We start from the raw sequence: 25,346 nt of genomic DNA on the forward strand, positions 1-25,346 counted from the left end.
TATTATTTGCTATTAATGTTGGTTTGTTACGAGTTGGATGAATTGATTATGTAATACGTCGCTCCATGTGAAAAGAAAATATTGTAGATGGAAATTTTACATGCCATATGTCTGTACATTCGGAATGCATTTATCATGCACTTTCTTTCTTTCAAAAACAGTTTGTGTGCTTGTTTTCCATTATTAACTAATGTGAAATTGACGTGTTGAAAAAAAAATATTTCTAATCCTCTGTTTCAACACAAATGCGCGTGAGAACCGACTTCTACCCCCTTTTTGCGTGATTTATGAGGATTATAATGCCTTTCATGCTACTTTATTACTATTATTGTGATTGTTCTTGTTGGCACGTTTATCCAAGTACTTGGCCCTACCCCCCAAACGAGGGTAACGGCAATGGCCCTGGCTGGCTACGGCCCTGGTGTTCGCAGTAGAACAGTGTGTTGTTCGACTCGCGACCTCAGCGTCGAACGTGACATGTTTCAGTCCTGTCCTATATCACTATATATACGTATATTGGTTGTTTACGACATATACTTATGGATCCTGTGCCACGGAAAACCTATTTCAATGTGTGTGTGGGGGGGGGGGGTAGCAACATTCGTAAATCTCATTTCATTGGTGATGTGGCTTACGAAGCTTCGAGTTCCCTTTTTTAAGTAGTGAAAATCTATTGCAGTTGGCAACACTGCAGAAAGGTGTGGGCCAGGTGCAGTTTCTACTCGAAGCAACTACGTCATGCAGAGGGAGGGGTCTGCAGTTGATGGAAAGAACGAACTGAGACCTACTAGGTATCGTAAGACTGCGGGTACCCGGCGGGTCTACAATGCCTGCCAGGAACGATCTGTGCAGGTGGGCATACAAGCTGCTCAAGCGAGGGTGTTGCGCAGGTTGCATGGCATTTCAGGAGCGATGTCTCGCGAACGGGTCTGCTCCAGGTCTTGTGCAGGCCTTTGGTTATATGTACGCTCCAATAACTTCTGTCGAAGTAGACAGATCATTTTCTATTATGAAAAGCATTCTCTCTGACAGACGACTATCAATGAATGTTGAGAACTTAAAAAGCACCTTGTAGTTATGTGCAATCAAGACGGAGAAAATTGAAATGCTCTTCCCAATTTAGATTTTAACATTTTGATAGAAATTATAGATAAAAGTAAGCTACTTCTAAATGTGTCTTTTTTCGGTTTATTTTGCCTTTTTTTTTCATTTTTAGTGCCTATTTACCACATTATAAAAGCCTTTTTGCCTGCCTATTTTAACGAAAATAAATGCCTGAACTTCCGGGCTCTAATTATTATATTATTGTTATATCCTTGAGGAGGCTTATTCAATCCAACAGATGAGTGAATATCCAGCACAATTTTCTTTCTTTTTTTTTTTTTTACGTTTCATACAGTGTGTACTGAAATGCACAATTATTATACTTCGTCATTAATCTTTAGATACCTTCAAGAGAAAAAAGTTAGATGGAAATTTTAGTCATAAAGTTTTTGTTGTTTGACTTTAAAATTAAATTTTTGGAATTTTGAAAGGTGTGGAACCAGTTATTCTTTTTAAAAACTTAGCCTGGTGCTTGGATTGTAACCTCAATCGCGAACGTAATGTGCTACAAAACTGGAGATCCTAGGTTTGAACTCCTATCAAGGGGGATTTTCGACTTTATCGGACAGGGAATTTAAAAGCTGGAAAGGGAATTTTGGGACAATCATAAGGGAATCTTCAGTCTATATTCCTTGTGACGCAGGAGCAACACTGGAAAGATGACAGCAGAAGTGATAATGGAGGCAGCGTTGCCAACCCCTCAGCTACGAAAAGTGCTGTTCGAACTGTGAAATTATGCTAGAACGCCACCCAATTGTGCTAGGGCAATATTATTATTATTATTATTTTATTATTATTATTAATATATTTTATTACTATTTTCAGATGTTATATTGTATCCCACCCTAAGATCTATTTATTTTAAGTCGCTTTTTTGCCTTAGGGTCTCTGGGAGAGACAATGAGGGTGGATGAACTGATGAAAAGGTCTATGGACTATGGGATGGAATAAAAACATAATTACATGTCCATACCTTACCAAGGGTCGAACTAGGGCGCTTGTAAAGTAAATGCTCAGTAAATTTGTAATACTCCTTCACGTATCTCTTCTAGCAGATGGGGAGAGGGAAGATGGCAAGACACAGTATAAGCGTCGTTACCTTTCAATTACTGCCGGAGGGAGGTGTATAATCTATGATATAATTCACAAATATCTTTCATATAGTACTGCATTTTTTTGCGTTATATGGAAAGACGTATTAACCCATTTTCCTCCAACAACACTCCGCTAGACACACACACTTTTATGTTAGTTTTTACAACTTTCAAATGCTCATACAATGCATTTCTATGTAAACTAACATTATTTCAAAAAAAGAAAAAGGAAAGGAGAAAAAGTACTCGCCAAACCAACAAATAAAAACCGCCTCTTTCCCAATCCTTTCTATATTTCTGAGCATACGACTCCCATTTCTGGTTTAAATATCCACGGTCTTTTTTTTCTTTTCGGGAGTTTCACAGTTACTTGTTTTGCTATTAGTACTCATTTTTTCAAAATTGTTCCGAATATATTTTACAAAAAAAAAAAAAAAAGCAGGAAAAACAATCACATATACACTCAAACAAACGCTCAAAAATACACTGAAAGACGCACGTTAGAAGAATTAAAATCATACACAGGAAAAACGCATTTTTCGCCATGGGAGACGGCTTCCGAAATGGTAAGATGCCGACCGAACCGACATAGATGGTCAAAATTTGCCGACAATGGAGAGCGGCACATGAGCTTTACTTGTCAATCCAACTTTCTACTAAACATTTCTTGCGAAAATACAGCCACGGCAAATGGCACCCCATCTCTATCTACCTTGTGGCACCCCGTGTGTCGGTACTGAGAAAGGACAAACTTTTGAGGGTGGGCCGCCCCAACCCTCCTCTTCGATTTTATGCAGGAAGATGCGGAAGAGATGAAAGGATTTGGTGGGGGGATCCCTGAGCCGGTTTACTCTCTTTTGTTGGAAACATGTACTCTACTGAAATAAAGATGTGCAGTTACTTTTATTTTTACTTCTTCAGAGCACTTTCCTTTGAGGTCAATATCTACCGACGTTGCAGATTATGCCACAGACTAAGATTATGCTAGATTTGGCTGTTATGCCAAACACAGAGTGCTAGGTGCCAAAGACGGTTAAATTATGCTAGGTTTAGCACCATTATGCTAGGGTTGGCATCGCTGAATGGAGGGGTCGCGGGTGGGCTAAGATTCTGAGAATAAATCCTGTTTCACTCAAGTTTCAGAATTCCAAATGTATGAAAATTCTAGCTCGATTGTTTCAACATTGTCTCCATGTATTTTTGTGATGCTTCGAAAAAAAATTAAAAATTTGTTACAATATTGGTTTCTGAACTTCCATTAATCCAACATGTCAGAAGTTTCGGGGGGGTTTGAACCCTAGAAACCCCCCTCTAAATACGGCCATGACCACAAAGGGGCAGCCATGAAGGCCGAAAATTTTAGCGGAAAAAGCAAGCTCGACCATGACCCCCAAACCAGGGTCTCTGGCATATACCGTGCCATTCTTTGTTCTACCAAGTGAGCTACCGAGTCACCCTTGGCTTCGCTTGATCTTTTGCTATCCCTGTAGAGCAGTGGCAAAGTACAGGCACGTATCCAGTGGGGGGGCTTAGGGGACTCGAGCCCCCCCGAAAGTTTTAGGTTTACACTAGATAAAATGAGGTTTTTGGTTTCTTGTGGTGTGAAATAAAATAATGTGACAATAATTTAAGGAAAGAAATAATTATCGAGGCAAGACGGAGAATGTTACGTAACCCTGTTATTGATAAAAGCACGTATCCAAGATGGGACACAGGGGGCTCGACCCTCTCCCCAGGAAATGTTTCAGTTTACGTAAGATAAAATTAGGTTTTTGGCTTCTTAAATAATGTGAAAATAATGTAAGGAGAGAGATAATTATCGAGGCAAGACAGAGCATGTTTTATACCCCTGTTATTATTAATAGCACGTAGCCAAGGTGGGGATGAGGTGGCTCGAGCCCCCCCCTCAGGAAATTTTTAAATTTACACTAGATAAAATTATTTTTTTGGCGTCTTGAATAATGTGAAGATAATAAATTTATAAATCTGAGAGAAATAATTATCGAGACAAGGCGGAGAGTGTTCTATAACCCTGTTATTGTTAATAGCACTATCCAAGCTGGGGTTGAGGTGGCTCGAGCCCGCCCCCCCCAGAATTTTTTTTATTTTACACTAGATAAAATTAGGTTTTTGGCTTTTTGAATAATGTGACGATGATTTAAGGAGATAGACAAGTATTGAGGCAAGACGGAGAATGTTCTATAACCCTGTTGTTGATAATATTGCACGTACACTTTTCTTGCGCTTTCGGTGTTCTCGCAGCGCACTTGAGCACTATGTAGATACTTGTCAGCATTTGGAAGCTGCACAACAAAGGTAGCGCCACACTTAGGGGGATTCATTGTAATTTCTAATCTCTGGAAGGCGGGAGGGGGTACGTTCTTGAATGAAAGAAGGAGTCAACTACTGGCGATATTAACGAATCGTTTCATCTGCGGAACGTTCTACAATATAATGAGGATATAAATATGCGGATTCAATTTTTCGATTGATCTGTACAAAGAATCGGTTAATGAGATTTCAGAGGTAAGTGTGACAATTCATACAGTCGATTGGTGATCAGATCAGTCAGCGTCCTCTGATTGCTTTATAAGATATAGTGATTCGAAAATGAAGACATTGACGACAGCAGAACTTCCGGGGCCTCAGAGTAGTGCTAGCTCGGTTCGAGGGCCGAAGAGATCAATGCCCCTCTCTCTCTTGCTCTCTCTCTCTCTCTCTCTCTCTCTCTTCTCTCAAGTGAATATTTCATCAGTACCGGATATTAAAACAGAAATAAACTGCATAGATCAACTGAAAATCAAAGTTTTGAGTGATGATTTAGTTTTGCCAGAACTAAATTTCGTATATGCAGTCTGAGAATTTCATGATATAAAAAAATACTTTTGTTTAAGCCTACTGGGTTCGAAACACATTCAAACACTTAACTATCATAAAGAGACAGCTGAAAATTTTATGAATGTCGAGAAGAAAAAGCAGGAAGATGTTGCATATGTAGACATTTTAGGTGGAAATTGCAGGCTCTACCAGGATCCAAATCAGGGCTCTACCAACTGAGCCACCTAGTCATCCTTGACTTCAACCGATTTTTCGTTAAAATGTCTACATAGTACATGTCCTGTGTATATCAAATCGTAAGGTGATGCCTTTATAGTGAACAGCACAGAAAATATAGGAGAGAGAAGGAAACTGAGGAGCATTATCACCGGTTGAGGATATTTTTTTCTGTGGTCAACAAGAGCTACTACTTCGAGGTGACAATGACAGTGGCCTAATAAGGGAGATTTCACACCGTGTCGCCTGAAGATTAGGTTTGTGCGGCCTTTTGTGTCTCTACGGTGTGAAACGTTGCTGTTGATTGGCCCATTCCAATCAACATGTATCGCGTGTCCCTTCGGTCTGAAACCTTCCTAAGTCTTGAAAATCCAAGTTACAAGGATGGAAAATAAGGGCCTTGTTAAGGTTAGGTGTGAAGGCAGGCAGACGACAGCACCCTAAAGGATCATATTCAAACCTGAAGGAAGAACGCATCTCCAATACGATGATAAAAACTTCTGGTGAGTTCATTTTAAAAAATGTGTCCGAGATAGAGAGAGGCGTGCCCAGGATTTTCGGAAGGGAGAGGGGTTACGCATACTATTTTTGGTGGTCAGTCCTGATTTTGCCATTTTTTCCCTGTCTTTGACGTTCCTCTTTTTTTTTAATGAATACTGGGTCAAATGGAGTTATTACCTCACCAAACCTCCCTTCGGCACGTCACTGGAGATAAATGAGTAAGCATTTGATCATAGTGGGAGACGAAACATTAGGTGTTTTGGGAACGGAAGGGTTTTCACTGTGCATTAATTGTTTCGTGATCCACCTGTATTCGAGAAGACTTCCTTTGTTTTGTGCCGATACATGACAAGACAGCGGAAACTGTGACAGGCATTTTTGAACACTTGTGAGTGCTAAGGCCTGAATCTGAACAATTTGGTGGGTTTCGGCTTTTATAAGAGCTGAAAAAATGGGAGGACAAGACACGTTAGTGGTGTTCAGGCTCGAATCAGAGAGTAATATTCGAGAGCTGTCTGCGTCCAGTTCGCAACCCACAATTTGAATCTCGCGTCTATGCTCGCGTTGTCGAGTGGATTGTCCATCCCGTGCATGTGTAACAGCTTCGTAAAAACACTCAAAGATACCATAGATGTTTTTATGCCTGATGAGAAGAAATGGACAAACACACATACTGAGATGGTTCCAGCACACAATATTAATGCATGGAAACAGAGGAGTCGAGTGGTAAAAAATGTTTCGATTTCACGTTCTGATTAAAATGACAGCCTTACAATGGCAACGATTTAAGAGATAGTTGTTCCCCATTTTTTATTTTTTTTGCCTCAACATTATGGCCTCTTAATGTTAAGCCTTGGCTACCAAGAGAAAGTAAACTTTCCTTGCAACGCCCTCCGCACCCCCCCCCCCCCCGGTTTTGGAACCCAATTGCCACCTCTGGTCTTAAACACACAATTGTGAGGTTCTTACTATACCCCTTAAAAAATGGTGTTGAGCCCCCCCGAAAGGAATTCCTGGATACGTGCCTGGCAAAGTATGCCAGTGGAGCCTGCATTTTCCGCTAAAATTTCTGCATGGCACATCTCTTGTGTATGCCCAACCGTAAGATGTTGCCTGTTTAATTAACAAGCACAGAAAAAGGAGATAGAATAAAACTAAGGGACATTCCCACCGGTTGACAAGATATTTTTCTTCTGTGGTCAACACGAGCTGCCGTTTCAAGGTGACAATGAGATTGACCCACCACGTTTCACACCAAAGCTACAAGCTATACGTGTCGCTTGAGGATTTCACAAATCGAACACAGGCTTGTGCAGCCTGTTGTGACGCTACGGTGTGAAAAGTTTCTGTTGATTGGGTCACTAATTGCAAATGACGTGTGCGTGCCTTCAGTCTGAATTCTTCCTAAATCTTGAAGATCCAAGTCACAAGGATGGAAAATTAGTATTTTTGTTAAGGTTACGTTTCGAAGGCAGGCGACAACATCATAAAGGATCATATCCAAACCTGGAAGAACACATTCGAATGGGCCGGACCCTGTGGCTGAGTGGTTAGCACATCGCGCTGCAACGCCAAGGGTCCCGGGTTCGAATCCCGCTCGGACACGATTGTTTGTGAATGTCCATTCATCAATTTCATCACTCATCCCCATCTTCGCAAATTAGCCAAGAGGCACAAAACGCGAAGTAAAATAAAATGCATTTTCAATTGCATAACAGCTTCGTGAAACGGACACATACACATCCTGAGATCGTTTTGGCACAAACACAACGTTCGTACATTGCAACAGAGTCGTCGAGTGATAAAAAATGTCCCGATATCACGTTCTGAAAGGTAAAAAAACAGCAGCTTAAACAGTGGCAGATTTAGGAGACAGTTGCTCTCCAGTTTTGGCCTCGCACTATGGCTTTTTAATGCTAACCTTTGTCTACCAAGAGAAAGTAAACTTTTCTTGCCCCCTCCCCCCACCACCACCATTTTGGAACTGAATCGCCACCATCGACCTTAAACCTTGCGAGGTTCTATCTATACCCCTGTAAAAAAAAAATATATGTTTACCCCCACCCCCACCCCCACCCCGAAAAGAATTTCTGGATAAGTGCCTGGCAGTGGGCCTCAGACGTTCGGCAGAGTACTGCAAGGTGAAGAGGCACCTTTCTCTCTAAGGGATCGGCTGGGAGAGCTTTCCTAATATTATGAACAGACGGAGATCTTAACTTTCTTTCTTATAATAATATTATATACAAGGGGCGTTCCGTAATGATTTACACGTTTGAGTGCCCTGCATACTATGGTTGACCATTGAGTTAGCCATGGCAGTCACAGGTAGCTAGTATCTTGGTCTCTCTTAGGTGTGTCAGCACTGGACAGAAGCTGGAACCCCATCTTGGCAATGGCTCCAATACCATAAGTCGGGGATGAAAGTCCAAACAATGCCATGGAAATACCAGACATTCCTGACAGCATTCTCAGCTTGCAAGCACATGACAACAATTCCTTGGGACAATGAAAGTCATCACCCTCGTTGACTGCTTCGAACCGGAGACCTCCATTAACAGCCCAGCGGATTTCATCATGCCACTCAAAAGATGTGGCCAGGGAAGTGGGCAAAAGATATGCTTTTGTGACATGATAACGCCTGCCCACATAGCAGTTAGGAAATATCCTCTGCCATTGCTAAGATGGGGTTCCAGGTGCTGACACACACACCATACTTCTCTGACTATCATCGCTTAATCTTTGTGGCACTCAGGTTCTCTTTCCAAAAGAACCTCGTCATCTAGCGCTGTCCTTCCATGTTGTCCACGCACACACTGACAACGGTGCAGGAAATGCACCATGGTTCATGTGGATTGATCCACTTCTGTCCAGTGCTGATAGGCAAGAGACCAAGGTACTAGCTACCTGTGACTGCCATGGCAAGCCTAAAGGTCAACCATGGGCACTCAAAGTATAAATCATTATGGAACGCCCCTCGTAATATCTTGACACTATTTCAATAGTTTTACCCTTCTTTATATCTAAAGCGAAATGGACATTATGACATAATTTGAAGAAATACTGTCTATTGTCAGGTACTGTATAGGGACAAACGCAGCGCTTGACGTGGAAAATGTTAGCTGGGGGGATGTTTGGTCGAGCTTTGGGGTTAACTGGGGAGATGCCCTACGCTTAAACATGCTGACAATGAGACAGCTGGGGGGGATGCTTTGCAAAAAAATTACTAGCTGGGGGAATACCATCACTTCCAGCACTGGACAAAAGTAAAAATGTATGGGAGCATATGTGGAAGGTGTAAATTGCCCATAAATACACAATATTACCCAATACAACATGAAGACCTTCTTGAACAAGCATAGGTGAAAAGAAAGTTTAATCTGAAATGGTAAATTTACTTTTATTTCAGCAGCTGCTTTGTGGCGTTTGGCTTGAAGAAATGTTGCTACAAGTGATTGAATTTAGTTTGTATATTATTCTGGAAAATAATTTGAGTGTTTACTTTTCTGATATACATGTAGTGACAATGCTAGTAAAAATAGTAAAATCCAAGTGCAGAAAACTAGAGGGGGAGTTTTTTTTTTATTTTGGAGGGGTTTAGTTACTTTAAAACTCATAAGTTCATTTCATTAATATTTTATCTTGTGTCTTTGGGGTGAGGACTTGCTTACAGCATGGCATCCACCCCTCTGGTGTTATCACAGCTTACGTTACAGTATTCCTGATTACATTTCACTAGTCTCAATTTTACCTGTGTGGAGGAGGGGAAGGGGTGGAACACCCAAAACGTCTACTAAAGTTCAAATCACAAACCCTGAGACCTTCTGTAAACAAAACCACCTGCATGCAGAAAGCATTGCAAACTCATAGAAGTAAAATAATCCACACGAAAATCCAGCGTTGTTACAGGATTCATTACGTAAGGTAAAACAATGGCCAATTTGTAGTATGGGATACGCTGCCGCAAATGACGTCTCACTTTAAACCCAATGCTTTCTTTTTTTACTTATTGCTTCATCTTTATGGTTAACTCTTTGCACCAGTAATCATTTCCCATAAATTTGGCTTCTTTCTTGCATGTGAATTGAATATATTTTACTTGCATTTTTTTAGACAAAATGATATAACATGGTAATGTATATTTCTAAGGATGATATAGATAGGAGTGTATTTGAATTTTGTTTGTAGATTTTTATGTAAATTGTATCTTATGTAAATAAAATATATAATGGGCATAAACAGCCATATGCATTGCTGTAAGTTGATGATGATGATCAAAACAAGACAAAAAGTTTGTAAATTTATTGCGGTTGGAAACTTTGACAAGGATCCTAATAACGATTTTTGTTCCGCCAAATATAGTGCACTTCGTAAAATAACTTGGTGACATGGCAAGGCAAGATAAGTGTGAACATTTTCTAGTAATACGCATTGTAACTTTCAATGAGCTTAGAGATTTGTGTACATAATGATATTTTATAACATTGGTTATTTTCTAAAAATTAATCATGTGAACACAGCGGCGGCTCGTGACTTTTCAAAGATGCGTGCTACAACTGATGCTGTTTTTCATGTACATAATGATCCCTACCCCCCCCCCCCCCCTGCCACCTCTGTGGCCACGAACGTTAAGTGGTCGACTTTCGATCTCGCTATCGAAGTTCCGGGTTGGAGTCTCGGCCCGGGTATGAGTATTGTTTGTGAATGCCCCTTCATTAATTTCATTATTACAAAGTATTACAAAGAATACCCATACCCGGGCCGAGACTTCAACTCGGAACTTCGATGGCGAGATCGAGTGCCTTTAAATACAGTGCTGTTGTCAAGATGTTCTTTAACAGCATTGTCTAAACTGCTGACAAAATCAAGGAGCCCTAAAAAATATCCCAGGTTTTGCGGAGGTATCTGTTTCATCGTGGCCGGCCACGCAGGGACAACTCAAAAGCTCCACAGAACTTGACGCAGTCTATAATTTTTGACAAGACGTGACGATTTTTTTCAACTTGTTCATTATGCGATTCTAGATAAACGTGCCTTAACTGCGTTGCTATGTTGACAGTTCCGAGAGAGACAAAATTTAACTCATTATTCATGTGCTTATTGCTTTCACTATGCTTTCTCATATATTCACATAAATGTCCTAGATCTTTTACCCCTCCTTTAGACCACGAATCATTACTTCCAAAAAGTATGCAAGGAAAACAGAATAATGCATTTCGAATTTGACACCCACAAAGCCATGGTTCACTATATTACAGTTTTCTATCAAATCGCCTTTTATGCGTAGCGTTCTTACCTCCCTTTGCATTTTGCGATAGATCCAAATTTGGCAACGGCCGTCCTAGCGCTTTTATTTCCAACTTTTCTTCAAGTGTTCTTGAAGAGAAAATAGCTGCAACAAAGAATCCACCGAATTCATGGTACACTAACACACACACACACACACACTCACTTTCACTTCTAACAACAACAAAAAGCTAATCCTTCACAACAATGACGACCACTTCACGCGCCATGCGATTTTAACACAATGAACCGCCCGGAAAATTTTCGGATCTGGAAGCCGGGGAAAAATGACGTACTTTGTAAGTTTGTTTTTTGACTATTGAAGTGCTATATAAACACAAGGAAATATCTAGCATTTAAAAACAGGCAATTTAGATAAAATATAAAATTAGAATTTCCTAAACATAAATTACGTAGCAGAATCCACTTTCGGAAGCAAAAAAGGCACGGACTATAGTTTTAGAGTTGCAATCTTTACAACTTACCACCGAAATAGATTAAAGGCTAAGGGGTAGTGTCAATTCGTTTTCCAACTTTTTTGCAGGTGCTGCTAATGTATACGGCATGCTACAAACATTACATAACTCTACACTGATAACGTACAAAACGTTTGAAAATGACATTAAAAAACGTTGTTCTGACAGAGGTAATAGGTTGTCGTAGACTTTTTTCTTATCCTGAGATGGCACACTTACCGTGCTGAGTCCTCCTGCAGCACGCTAGCAGACGATTTTTCTCGAGCCGGGACCCTATCCCCCGTACAAATCGAGGAGTGGGGGTGTACAGTATTCATGCGCGGAGGGATGAAAAAGGGGCGAAAACGTGCTGTTGAGATTTTAGCATGGTACGCTATTCCTTATAGCCAGCGTGAGGGAAATACGTGGCGCCGCGCCGCTGGTAAATGTTGAGGCTCTTAACATGAGAAGTTTCATTTTACTTTGGGGCTTCATTAAACTTCTTGCATCTGTGAGATTTGCTTTTTTCTTCTTTTCATTTTAACAAATTTAGCAACGTGCTATAGCACGGTAGCACGTATTAAGCAGCCGCCACTGTGTGAACAGCAAGGAAGTAGTGCAACTTAGTAATATTGCCTGACTTAGCCTTAGAAAAATAACATGCCGAGTTCTATGCATGCGGGAAAGTCTCAGTGTTCTCAGAGCTTGTTTTCAAAACATGAAAAGGGGTGAGAAACAGATTCTACTCAATATTTATGTAATGTTCTGTCAGTGGTATCCTGAGAAACCAGTAAATGAAATGGTTAAGTTCGTGTCCCAGTGCAGTGGTGTGTCAGTGTCTGCAGTTTTAAGGGTTATGAAAGAGAGAATGACCGGGAGAGTAACAATGTATGCGGCTGCATATTCGTCTGATGTTTTGAGAGCGGGTTCTCACATTCAGAGGCTCTTATATAAAATGAATAGGTGCGGCGAACTATGAGTGTAACAGCAAATGATTGCGGTCATGAATCAGCTGATGCAGAGTGATACATCAAATCGGTGAGACCGTTTTTTACAGAAGGTCTCAGGGTTGGTGATTTACACTTTAATGATGTCCCAGTGAAATGGAAATGGGTTGAATTGAATTTAAGCTAATCAACCTCTCCCGATGCTGGAGGGGTTAACACTGCCAGCTGTATAATTACGGGATCCTAAGTTTGATTCTCTGTGCAAGAAATATGGTTTCCATATTTTTAAACAGTAAGCGGAGTCCTGCAATAAAGTGGACTTGAAACAAAGATACATACATAGCTACAAGCAAGAATTGGTAACACTATGGTATATCGAAAACAAATTTCTTCAAATTTACAGGAGAAACTACTTATGGAACTGAGTTTCTGTAGACTTTTGAAAGCTCATGGAAGTGTTTTCTCCCTTCGTTCAACTTATTCGGCCAGAAAATCATGTATTTTTCAACATTAATGTCTCTCTGATGCACAAAAGCTCTTGCCTCCATTACGTTCGACTACGTGAACCAAATGTTTCGTGTGTTCAATGACGTAACCCCCGGTCAGTGTTTCCAAACTCGCCATTGTTTTGCCAGTCAAGATTTCTCCGCCATATTGTGTGAGAGGAACGAACAATAATTACTCGATATGTGGAAAATTGAAGCTATTTTCATGAAAAAAGTGAAATCCCACCTTAAACAATGTTTCGCAATGCATAATAGGTAAGTACGAATGTAAAAAATGACTAAATGAAAGAGTGAAATGTGTTTTCCCTATACCATACTGTTACCCACGAATTAAACATACATTTCGGAGGAAAATAAATATACAAGATTATGGAATAAGACAAGAAGAAACAATCTTACTATAATCGTACAAAGTTATAAAGAATCATGCCTTCAGGTAAAATGCTTTCCCGATGAAACCATGTTTTCCCCTTTCAACCTCTACGAGTTTTCACTTTAGACTATTTGATGGAATTTCTTGGAGCGGAGCTTTGTAAAACTGTACCACCCTAACTTCCTGTTTGAAGGTTTTATTAACGAAATTATATAGAAGCCGGCTGTGCTTACCAATACAGGGGACTTCCCTTCTTTAATGAGCTCAATGACCTGATCGCATTATGTGTATTAGTATCCCTATGTGTTTTATTTTCTGAAAACAATAAATTGGCATAGCTTACCAAAAAGTTGGTATCAGTTCTGCAACAATCACATGTAATCTGAATGTTTGTAGGTGTGGCATATTGAGAGGAGGAACAGTTCGCTCGAAAGCAGAAGGAAATATGACACTTTGTGTTGTATACGATTCCATTGTTTGAGTTCCGGGGCAAGAAGCAGGTGCAAATGTTCATATTGTTTTGGTATCAGAAGGTGCGTGTGCATTGAGAACGAAATTGTCGGATCAATGAAAATTCCACTCTTGTGCAACAGCTAGATAAAAAAATCTACAAACAACATGAAACATTGTGGACATATTTGGCTGAAACAAAGGCCAGCTGTAGCTTCACAATGCTGCTATCACAACACTACATCTCGTTGCTTTTCAGTTATCTAACTGCTAATCTATTCTCTGATGCATGTACATAAGCATTTAGTGAATAAATCAGACAAAATTTCAAATTTGTTAGCTACACTGAAGAGTTTTTGTGCTTTTCATATGGATTCATATGCCCCTAACTATAGTTGTTTTTTTTAAATATATCTTTATCACCCACCAAGGAAAACGTTATGTCAACCAACACAATCTGCATATCAACTAATACTAAGAAGGAAAATATTCTGTAAGAACACCATTGAATTGAATACTGCTCTCTATTTTCAAGCTAATATACAATGTAATTCAACACTGGGTTCACATGAGAGTTGGATCACATTGAAATAGAGGAACGAAAAATTTATACATCAAGTTGTTTCAGCAATGGACAAATAAAATTTTACCCTGTCTTATCACAAGTACTTTTTTTTAAATAGATTTACATTTTTTTGTGAAATAAAAAAAAATACTAAAGTAATGACATTGATGAATTATTATTTTGTGGAAATATTTACAATCTGAAATCTACTCGGTGTGCACATGGCTCACAAGTACATGATATTTACCTGTTGATGCAAAACCAAAAGTTATTTAGACTTATACAGAGAAAACTTTGTTCTATTACTCGAACTAAAAACAACAGGTTGATTGTCATGATACATGTTATAGTCTTGGTTATATCAACATCTAGAAGTTACATACATAGAAGCAGCACTTACATACATACGTACACACACATATATGTGCATGTATATGACCTCAAAACATATAACTGTACATGTAAAAATGTTATACAAATCACATACCTGCTATATTTTTCATTGAACAGTTCTCACCTACAATTAAGATAAAACTCTTGTTAGGGTTCATTTATGCTGCAGCTCAGCTACTGGTGTATGGTTGATATTAAGGGAAACTTAGATGGAAGTGACACTACACGTCGTTTGGGAAAGAGTCAATCAATGGCAACATTTCACACCGTAGAAGCCTGACAAGCAGCACAAGCCTGAATTTGATTGGTGCAATCCTCAAGCGATAAGTGTCAGTGTGAATTCTCCCTTAAGACATACAGCAAAGCTCAATTCTTGCTATGATTTTTCATTGTGCAGGAGTGGCACAATCCTGCGAGGAGACGTTGTTAGTGATTTTTTTTTGTCACTTTGAGACAACTCTCACTTGGTTAGTTGGTTGGTTTAATTAATGTTTTTTATACCAACAGGTTAAATGTGTCATTTGATGCAATGATGGCAATTTACTTTCTACAAGAATGTGGTTTGCAATAAAGAAAAATAAAATCAAAGATTTAGTACATCCTTTAATTGAACAAAGGCATCGAAAAGGATATTTTGTCATTTGTTTCAAGAATTTTAACAAGTTCCCAGACAGATTTCACACCAATCATACTTACGTAAATATGTGTTATTTCAGAAGTTGTGAAGAAGATTAAACATAGTCAGTCCTAAAAGGACTCACAGCTTCACAACCAAACGTTTCTTACATGAGTAACAAGCTGGGCATGAGTGTTAATTTATTGTTAAATGCTTCGCATCATTTCCAGGGGTTTGTTTTGTAATCACCCAGCATCTACATTCATGGTCCAGTGATGTGCCAGCAGCCAAGCTGCAGCATAAATGTCCCCTAATGTCTGCACAATTACCATCAATTATCCAATTCATAAATAAAAACTGTGTGTAATACAATTGAATATTTCAGCCTGAAGAAGTTCAGGAAGACAAGCACAATATTACCGAAATATCAATTAAATAAAATGTAACTCCAAATTTCAAGTACAAATGGGGAATAACATTAATCCAAGAAATAAGATGATTAGTGGAAAATCTATCAAGGAAAGGAATTACATGAATTAATGTTATGTTGCTCTTTTCACACATTTGGCTTTGTTTTTCTTTCTTTTACAAACTGCTTTGGAGCACACCACTGGAGCTGTAATATGATCAATGTTGAGATCTGTGGGAAGGAGAAAGAAGTGATAATGACTTACTAGAAAAAAAAATTGCCACATTGTTGGGAGACTGCAACAAAAACACTACAAAAATAAACTTTGAATATATTAAGATCAACCTGGCAATTATACATACACTCTGCTTCTTTACACAACAATTATACCAAGACAATCAACCTGTCAAATATTAGTATCTCTACAAGTGCTACTTCATTTTCTAATCAAAATTTTGTTCTTTCATTCTTGAAGAACAATTACATTACTTTACTTAAGAGTGTTTCAAGTTGGTTTGGTCACATCATTTTCATGCAATTCTTAACTACAGTTACACTATTCAAGAAATAAAGCTACACTTGGAAAAACATCTGGTCATGTTTTATAGTACAAAAATGTCATAAGTTACTATATAATCTTTGTTTTTAAAGTATACATTCAATTAGTAATAGCATTTCTCTGCTTCTTATAACTACATCATTCTTTAAAATGCTGAATCACAAACTAATACACTCAATAGACTTTAACCTTTACAGGATAGGAAAGTTTGCAGTTTCTCCATCAGAAGTAGCAATGCACCTGCTGTATTTCATGTTTTCAGGTGATATCGTCTTTGGTTCAAGTTATGATATTTGAAGAGTAATGCAACAATTGTGCACATACAAAAATTTCAGCAAAGAAAGTTATATTTATAGAGCATAGGGATATGCTGTAAGTGAACAACTCCATTATTCCTTATCAAAAATATGTTTAATGAGAAAATATAGAGTAATGAATAAACTTATGATACTTATAATGTATATTGCTATACCTTGAAAGACTCCGAATGCCACAGTATGAGACTTCGAATTTTGGCTTTACCTTCTTTATCATGATCATTCCTGCAAAACGTACATCTGTGAATTGCATGGTTATTTTGCAAATAATACAATCTTGATTATATCGAAATAAATTACCAGAGAAATGAAATGTGTGGTCTTGAACAGCATAAAAGGAAGTGGGCAAAAATGTGAGCTACAAATATAAGATCAAATTTGCACATGCCGAAAATATGATTTGCACAAGAAAAATTAATTTGCAGAGAAAGAACCCTTTAACATTTCAAGTTATTAATACATGTTGGAAAATTTATGGCAAGCAAGACGGTTAACTCTGGTGTAAGATTTATTATCAGGGCGTGAGGTTACAGGCAGACAACAAAAAAAATTGTGGTAAAGTGATACTTTCTAGCTGGGGTATTCAACATGCTGGTGCTTGAAAATTAAGGAATTTGCATGTTTGAACCCTTCCAGGCACCCAACAACTACCAAACCCACTAGACTGTAGTGCATTTCAAGATGATAAAGATAAATCATTGCTGGTGGCACTAATACGAAACTAGTAACATCTTTAAATCACGAAACTAGTAACGTCTTTAAATCAGAGTCTGTTTATCACCAGCACTCAGTACATTTTCCCATCCAATAAGACTGCTGCTGGGTGATACAGACACTCTCACTTTGCAGTCGGGTTGACCCATACTGCAATGCATGCTTCGCAATGTGCCAGTTTGCCGAGAACAAGGTTGTTCAGCAGTGCTTGTATTGAGTACCATTCCTGTATTGAGACCAGGTAGCTGTTATACAGCTCTGATGAATAACTTAGGAGGCAAACAGGCTGTTCTAAGAATACTGGATATCCTCATATCTCAGATCCTGGGTTGATCCCCAGTGCAGGCACATTGCACATTGGTTTTGATTCTACTTTAAACTGTAAGACCAGTCTCTATTAGCCTATCAAGTGGACATAAATGAGTACACACAAAACAGGACTGAACCCTGTTTCCTTCAAATAAATAATTATACATTATTTTCCTTTAATCAAAAGACACCTTTATGACAAAATGAGATTATGTGTACTCTCACAATAATTACGCTTCGTCCTTAGACAGAAGTAGATCAGGCTGACACAGCAGTTGCATTACTCATCCTGTAAAGGTCCAAACAAAAAAGGAAATGCATACAAGCAAAAATCTATTTTTGTTTGTAGTTTGGGAACATGGGTGGGGGGGATGTTTCACATAGACATAGAAACAATTATCACAGACTTGTCTACTAAAGTTGCACAAAATACACAGTTAAGATGCTGGCATTATTTTTTTTTCTTTACATGTCATCACATTATCTACATAGTACATATAATCCAAACAGTCTTCAAGTTAGGCTTGCAGGTTGTTGAATGTCATCTGGATTGAAGTTGCAGTGATTGGTGGATTTGGTTACTGGAACACCAGAACAGGTTATGTTACGCAAGAAGACAGCCTGTGGAAATAAATGAAAAGTATGTTTTTCAAAATAATTCCTTCCTGTGCATCTTGCATAGAGTATGAATAACATAAGAACTATTATACAATAAGATTAACAACTTACTTGACTTGGTCAAATGTTGATGGTTTTTGCTTATTACATTTTATCATGTGAAGGCATCTTGAATGAGGACACAGTCTTATAAAAGGCTAAAGTACTAGCGAGGTGGCTTACCCTAACGGTTATGATACGTAAGTTAAGTCACAGTTGTGTGCAAACACTTTTTCTAGGCTCCTACATGAGCTGATCCATTGTCAGAAGCTACTCTCTCATGAAATACCACAACGACCATTACTTTCTCCATTCCTAACGTATATAAGTGATAATAAAATGTATCAATAAATTCTGGAATTCATAATCCATTTTTAATAAAAAGTTATTTTTGTCTCCACCAGCTTGATCTGAAAGGGGGAAAGTCACATTGTTTAAGGGCCAAAAAGTAACATGCAACATGGGGGGATGGGGGTGACACAAAAGCAGCATGTGACATGACTACAAACTGCACACACCAGAATACGAACTTTCCACTTCAGTCTGTAAAAAAACATTCACGTGCTTACGTGACCAAAAGGCTGAGGTGGCATGATGCACCATTGAGAAAATGGCCCAGTGCGCAGCTTGTCATCTGAGTCTGGTACGAACGGTTATATTTATTTCCGAAGGTTCATTTCCAAGTGCTAAGCGTCACTTGTCACTTTGGTCTGAAAGCTCCCTTAGGATTTTGTATCATCTCAATAATGTTCAACTGAGAAAAATACCAAATTGATAATGTCTACCAATTTCAAATAAATAAATTAATTTCAGCCTATGAGAAAGTACACAAACTATCATTAAATAATTATCAGTAGCATTTTCTACCATCACGAAATAAAAAACAATCAAAAGCATTTGCTCACCTATGGAGAAACATTTCGAGAAAAAAGGTCCATAGCAGAAACATATCAGTTAATAAACCAAGCCTTTTCAGATGACAACCGCACACAAACTTTTAGTGTAAGCATGGGAAGGAATGTTGCAAAACTGTCAATGTCATCCATGTGTTACCACCATCATCCATTTTAAAGTTTAGTAATTATGTTCGTATAGATGTGAAGGACATTGCATCAGGAAAAGAGGTGTTCGATGAATTTCATGCTGGCAATACTCTCAGTGTGAAGTAGTCTCTAACAACCTCATAATTTGCCAGATTTAGCTTTTGTGGTTTCTTCCCGATGATGGACATTTGTCAAAGCAACTCATAGATGATACGAACATAATTTTACTGCCACATGCTAGTCTGCTACCGTCAGGTTATCCTCGCTACACTAATTCTTAACCTTAAATCCTTGCAGGAAAAAGTGACAACCTCGGTTGCTCAGTGGTTAGCGATTCTAGTGATTTGATGTTCTTAAAATTAGTCTGTTATTCAGTACACAAGTCTGGCATTGCATTGTTGTCCATTGAATATTCCATACACCCATCTGGATGTTCCGGTCATATGTATTGTGTGATATGGTAGATGATTCAACCTTCATCATGAAGTGCTTGTCATTTAACTATTATATGTTAACCTCTAGTGGGCAGATGGGATGGATATATATTGGTCCATCTAGCATCCATAGAGCCAACACTAGCTGTGAAATTCTGGAAGTTCTTTCTGTAAGCTGGCTGCTCTTATACATTATTATTATTATTATTATTATTATTATTATTTCCCCAAGTAGTAGTAGCTTATATTCAACGAAACATATTCCACTGCTACATACATTTTTTTAAAAATTCACTTTGGTCTATTTTGGTGGCCACAGGGGCATGTAAAATACCAACTTGTTTTGAAAATTTTAAATTTTGTTCTTCTTCTTCCTTTAATGCTTATTATTGGGAAGCACAATGTATAAATAAAAGCCTTGCCATTCCAAAATCAATAAATAAATAAAGAAAAAACGATTTAATTTCTCTATGACAATTAGTTCTTGAGCTACTTGGTACTTTGTGCCAAGTTTGAAAAGCGCACACTTGAAAAGTTCCCATGTGAAGAGGGTTTACTGGCACGTGAGTCTTCTATCAGCTAAAGGTTAATACACTATCACCTATCAGTACCAATAAATTTAATTGGATCCATGAGTATTATTACTGTGCAAATTGTCCATAACTATTTTCACTATTTTTCTCTTACATCTTGTGTGTTTTTAAGTGATGTATTTTTATGTATGCTGGTGCAGAAGTTGTGAACAGCTTGTTTTGAGTTTTCTTTTAATTCTTGAAGCTCTTATTGGGTCAAATAAAGTGCACGAACATGGTGATGGATAATTTGCATGCTAATACTCATGGATTCCACTGTACATCCATACACTACTACTTTTTTTTTTTAACAAGGTTTTGTGTGAGGGGTATCACAAAGCTTGTGTAATTATTTGCTAGGTGTAAAAAATTATGATTAGCTAAATGTACCATGATGTGCATATGTTAGTGGTATCTTTTTCAATATATGTATCAGTTACAATTTTAAACTTACAATAACCTACCCAACTGCTGAGCATAGCCTATTCATGTTTTTGTTATTTAGAACCATTTTTCTACTTCTTAGCCACGTTGGACTTATCACAACCATGAGGATGAGTCAGGATAAAATGAAATCGATCGGACACTCACAAATAACATCCATGGCCAAGCTGAGATTCGAACACAGGAGCATTGAAGGAAAGTCCAAAAATTGACCACTTAACATGCTCAGCCAACTATCAGCATATTTAAGCATGGAATCAAGAGTTGTGTAAGTTACTAAAAAAAGTAACATGTTATAGTTACCATTACTTTCCTTTCAAAAGTAACACATTATTATTACAAGGTGTGTCCAGAAAGTAAAGATACGAAGCCCAACATGTGTTCACATAATTTTTATTTTACAAAACTTCCAATACAAATGATTTTTTTCACAGACATTTTTTGTTTTGGGGGTAATGTGTATGGTGTCATTGGGGTGAAATTTTGCTTGGATTCAGGCATATGGTGATAAACCCGACATTTCATCTCCAGTCGAAATTGAGCTCAGAAACTGACCCTTTCCTTTGATTAATGCATGAGAGAGTTGTCCATGGAACCTATCTGTTTGTTTTCTATTTGTGTATTAACATTTTAGTCACCCTGCATCTGACAATTTTCACAGCCACAGCCTCCATTTGTGTAAATATCTTCTGTGTTGTGAAGAAGGTTGCCAGACATCAAAGACGACTGCCTAATCCCTTTCTTCATCATGAACATCAGTCTTGTCTTGTGAGAATTCATGGAACCACTTCATTATATTTTTTCGATTCATAATGTTCCCATATAGCAGCAGCAATTTGCTTGTGAATTTCCAATGGATGCTCACATCTTGCACTGAGAAACACCTTGGGGGGGTCACCTGTGCTTTTGCACTTGGAGCCACCAACCCTATGGTTGGCCCTGCACACAACAGTGTATGCTTCCCAGTGTAACTTTACATTAGGCTGTATCAAAACTTGGGGGAGGGGGGGGGAATTCAAAAACATATAGGGGACAAAAGCTGCATCTTCATTTCTAACGGTCAGAGAAATTACGTTTCTCACAAAGCCTAATCAGGAATAGTGTCATATTTCATAAAATCTGAGAAAGTGTTCTTGTTCTTATTATAATTGATAAAATCAATTAAACATGTGAAGAAGCTTCAGATTTGTAATATTTTGGATTCATAGAAAAATACATTTCATAACAAACATATTCGATGTTATCATTGCTGTCACTCTTTTTGACAAATTTCTTCAAAATAATTGCAAGTGTGTTGTATACATGGGTGGATAGCAAAGGACTAAAGCTGGAATTAGAGAGAATGAGATAAATGATGCGACTTTAGACAAGAAATGAAGAGCCAGGGGAAAAAAGAAGTACACCAATTTTCTAATTCAAGCAAGATGGTGGTGTTTTTTCGACCCAAAATGAAGAGAGGGGTGGCTGACAGGTATGAACTGGGAAATGAAGCATATAATTTAACTTGCTTCTTTCCCATTTCATATCTCGTTTCACCTATATTTTACGTGCCTTCAAGTCAGTTTAGGAATTTACCCTTTGCTCCTCACATAGTGAGCATAAGAGACTGGTAATCAACAGCCGTGGTAAACAAAACATCCTGTTTTACCTTAATAAAAAGGTTTATTCTCCATGAATGCACTTAATACATACATCAGTATTATAGTAGATATTTCCATACTACTGTTACCTTGCTGCTATGCTCTAATTTGCTTGTTGATAAAGCTCTCAGTTTGTTAAATTATGTTGGCAGGTTGACATGTTGAGGTTAGTCTATTTGTCCATCTAATACTAGTTGTGTGTGAAAAATATTTGACAAATTAAAAACGAACAAATACAATATTTCAACTAAACAGCACAAAGTTGGGACATTACAACACCACTACCTTGCTTAAAACCGAAAATTGACTTACCTGGTTATTTCCTCTGATGTTTCAAATAAAGGCACGACTGACCCTATCAATGTCTTGTGTTTGTTAGTTTTTGAACTGCATTGATAATGGTTGGAAAATATTAAATGATGTGATGAGTGAAGTGAGGAATGTATGGATGTGCTTGTGGTACACAATTCGATGTTGTTTACGCAGGTAAGAAATAACTGCTAGGAATGGCTATCATTAACTTAAACATGCTGACTGAAACAAGTTTTTCAAAATCAAGACATAAAATTAAGAACATGCACAAGAAGAATTGTAATTTTACTTATACCCAAGATTCGTTAGCTGTCGAAATATCATTGATTATTAAACATGCTTTCATTTGGTACATTTATGCCTGTGGTACAGTCTAAATCCTAAAAACTATTGCCTGCAATCAGGCCTTGATTTCAAAGCACATGGATGGCTCTGGGCATCCATTTGCAAAAGACTTTTACTGTGGACAAATTGCTTCGGAATGGACTATGAAATAGAAAAAAAAATAGATATTTAAAAGGAGTTAAAAACTTTACTACCCAGCGGACATAACTTGGCCTAAAAGTTATAACTGAAATTATCATTTAAATGTCCAAGATGTTAGGCAGTTACTGTTTAGGGTATTTTTACTGTCAATGAGGCATATGATAAAAAATTAGAGGCTGCTTGTTCATACCTTAACTTTATTTAGAGCATGAATTGTATTTCATGTAAATGAAAAGGCTGAGAACTTGCACACTAAGAAAGCATGTGCTCACATTTTGTTGTGCTTAAATAAGAACTTCTGAGAAACCGAATAGTTGCTTATATAAATGCACATACACGTGCACGTGTCATCATGTATGTCACAAAGTGATAATATAGTTTCTTTTTCATGTTGAGGGGGAATAAACAATGCGGTTGATAATATAAGACGTAAGCGAGTTACTAAAGATATATCCGCGAAACTTACTTGTAAATGTTCTATTCTATTAATTTTGGTGGCCTCTGCCACCATCCACTTGGGAACTCTATGCTTTACTGTTGGGTTGACTTCTGGTTCCTGTTGTTGTTTCCTCGACTACCGCTGGGGTGCTGGTGTAGCCATTTCGTCTGCTGCGCGTGATGGGTTTAAGCTGTTGTAATAGCGGGAGCCAAACATGATAAGCCTGACCACTGTCAATATTTTTTTTTTTTTTGGGCATTTGCTAAGTGCTGTTGTATACGCTCGTTGACAGATCTGATGGATCTGCCAATGTAGTGTGAGTTGGCATCATACACAACCCAGGTGTATATGCAACTCTCACTACATTGGCAGATCCATCAGATCTGTCAACGAGCGTATACAACAGCACTTAGCGGATGCAAAAAAATCCCAACTCTCTACCGGACTAGCAAGGCACCTAAAGTTCAATAAACACAGGATCCAAAAAGTTTCAGTTAGGCGCACATCACACACCCTAATCGACACCAAAATCAAAGTGACGCATGCAATTATGCACTTTACGCACGAGCTGAATATCGACAGCAGTCAGGCTCATCATGTTTGGCTCCTGCTATTACAACAGCTCAAACCCATCACGTGCAGCAGACAAAATGGCTACACCAGCACCCCTAACGGTAGTCGAGGAAACAACAACAGGAACCGGAAGTCAACCTAACTAAAGCATCGAGTTTCCAAGTGGATGGTGGCAGAGGCCACCGAAATTAATAGAACATTTACAAGTAAGTTTCGCGGATATATCTTTAGTAACTCGCTTATGTCTTATATAGTTTCTTTATGTATGAGAAGTCACTAGGTGGAAATTAGGAAGAATGCTTTGCAGGATACTGTGGAAAAAAGGACATACACTGGAACCCCGATTTTACATATGTTTCCCTCTTTCAAATTATACATTCAATTCTTATACTCACAGTAAAAAATGGTCTAAATTTTTTAAGATTTTACATGTTCCCATTCTTTCAACTTGGTCGCTTAAGAACCTAAAATTGAAGTTTCACTGTATTTGGTTTTATGGGGTTATATCATGGACTGCTTGAAAGAGTACGTCTGGTCATTAACTAGCTGATTTTCTGGCGGGAGTGTATCAGTCACCTCGGGATATTCGTTTGGTGACCAAGGTGGAAGGACAACCATGACTGACCAGGTATTGGTGTAGGTGGAGGATGTAGTTCTACTGGGAAGTGGGTGCTGAGGGATTGTCCTCTGAGGACAACAGGATTTCTTTCTTGGGTGTGAGATGGGTAAGAAATGGAGATATGTGGACATTTTCTCCTCAATGTGCACATCTACATCTAGAGAGGTGATTTGAGTAGTGGAGTGGGTCCAGGGAACGTGATGGAACTGAACTGGAAATGGTGATGATAAGTGACAACGGTAGAAAGGATGTCGTCTGGAGACAAACCTGGTGAGAAAACCATGTTTTTCCATACCGACTATCTTCAATGTGGACCTGGAATCAATGCAGGTCGAATAATCACTTCAGTTTTCCCCCCATCTCTTTTGTTTATGACTAAAGATGCAGACTGCAGTAGTGAAAATTTTAACTTTTCCAATGTCTTCTCATTTTTGCTTTCTCTGCCTCTCTGTGTGTGCATGTACGCATGTGGGTAAGT

At 38.3% G+C, this 25,346-nt stretch overlaps 1 protein-coding gene across 3 annotated transcripts in view; it reads right to left on the reverse strand.

Annotated features, from left to right (window-relative positions):
* Positions 1-14,272: 14,272 nt before the first annotated feature.
* The window catches only part of LOC145999043 (SPRY domain-containing SOCS box protein 3), a 49,812-nt gene continuing 38,738 nt past the window's right edge, over positions 14,273-25,346 (reverse strand). For all 3 annotated transcript variants that reach the window (XM_083135976.1, XM_083135979.1, XM_083135977.1), the window contains exon 7: positions 14,273-18,270. In XM_083135976.1, coding sequence (XP_082992102.1) covers positions 18,254-18,270 — 17 coding nt within the window. In that variant the 3' untranslated portion in view covers positions 14,273-18,253. The remainder of the gene's footprint in view (positions 18,271-25,346) is intronic.

This window comes from Lepisma saccharinum, chromosome 14 (genome assembly GCF_977018435.1).
Source record: "Lepisma saccharinum chromosome 14, izLepSacc3.1, whole genome shotgun sequence".
In the NCBI taxonomy this organism is placed as follows: domain Eukaryota; kingdom Metazoa; phylum Arthropoda; class Insecta; order Zygentoma; family Lepismatidae; genus Lepisma; species Lepisma saccharinum.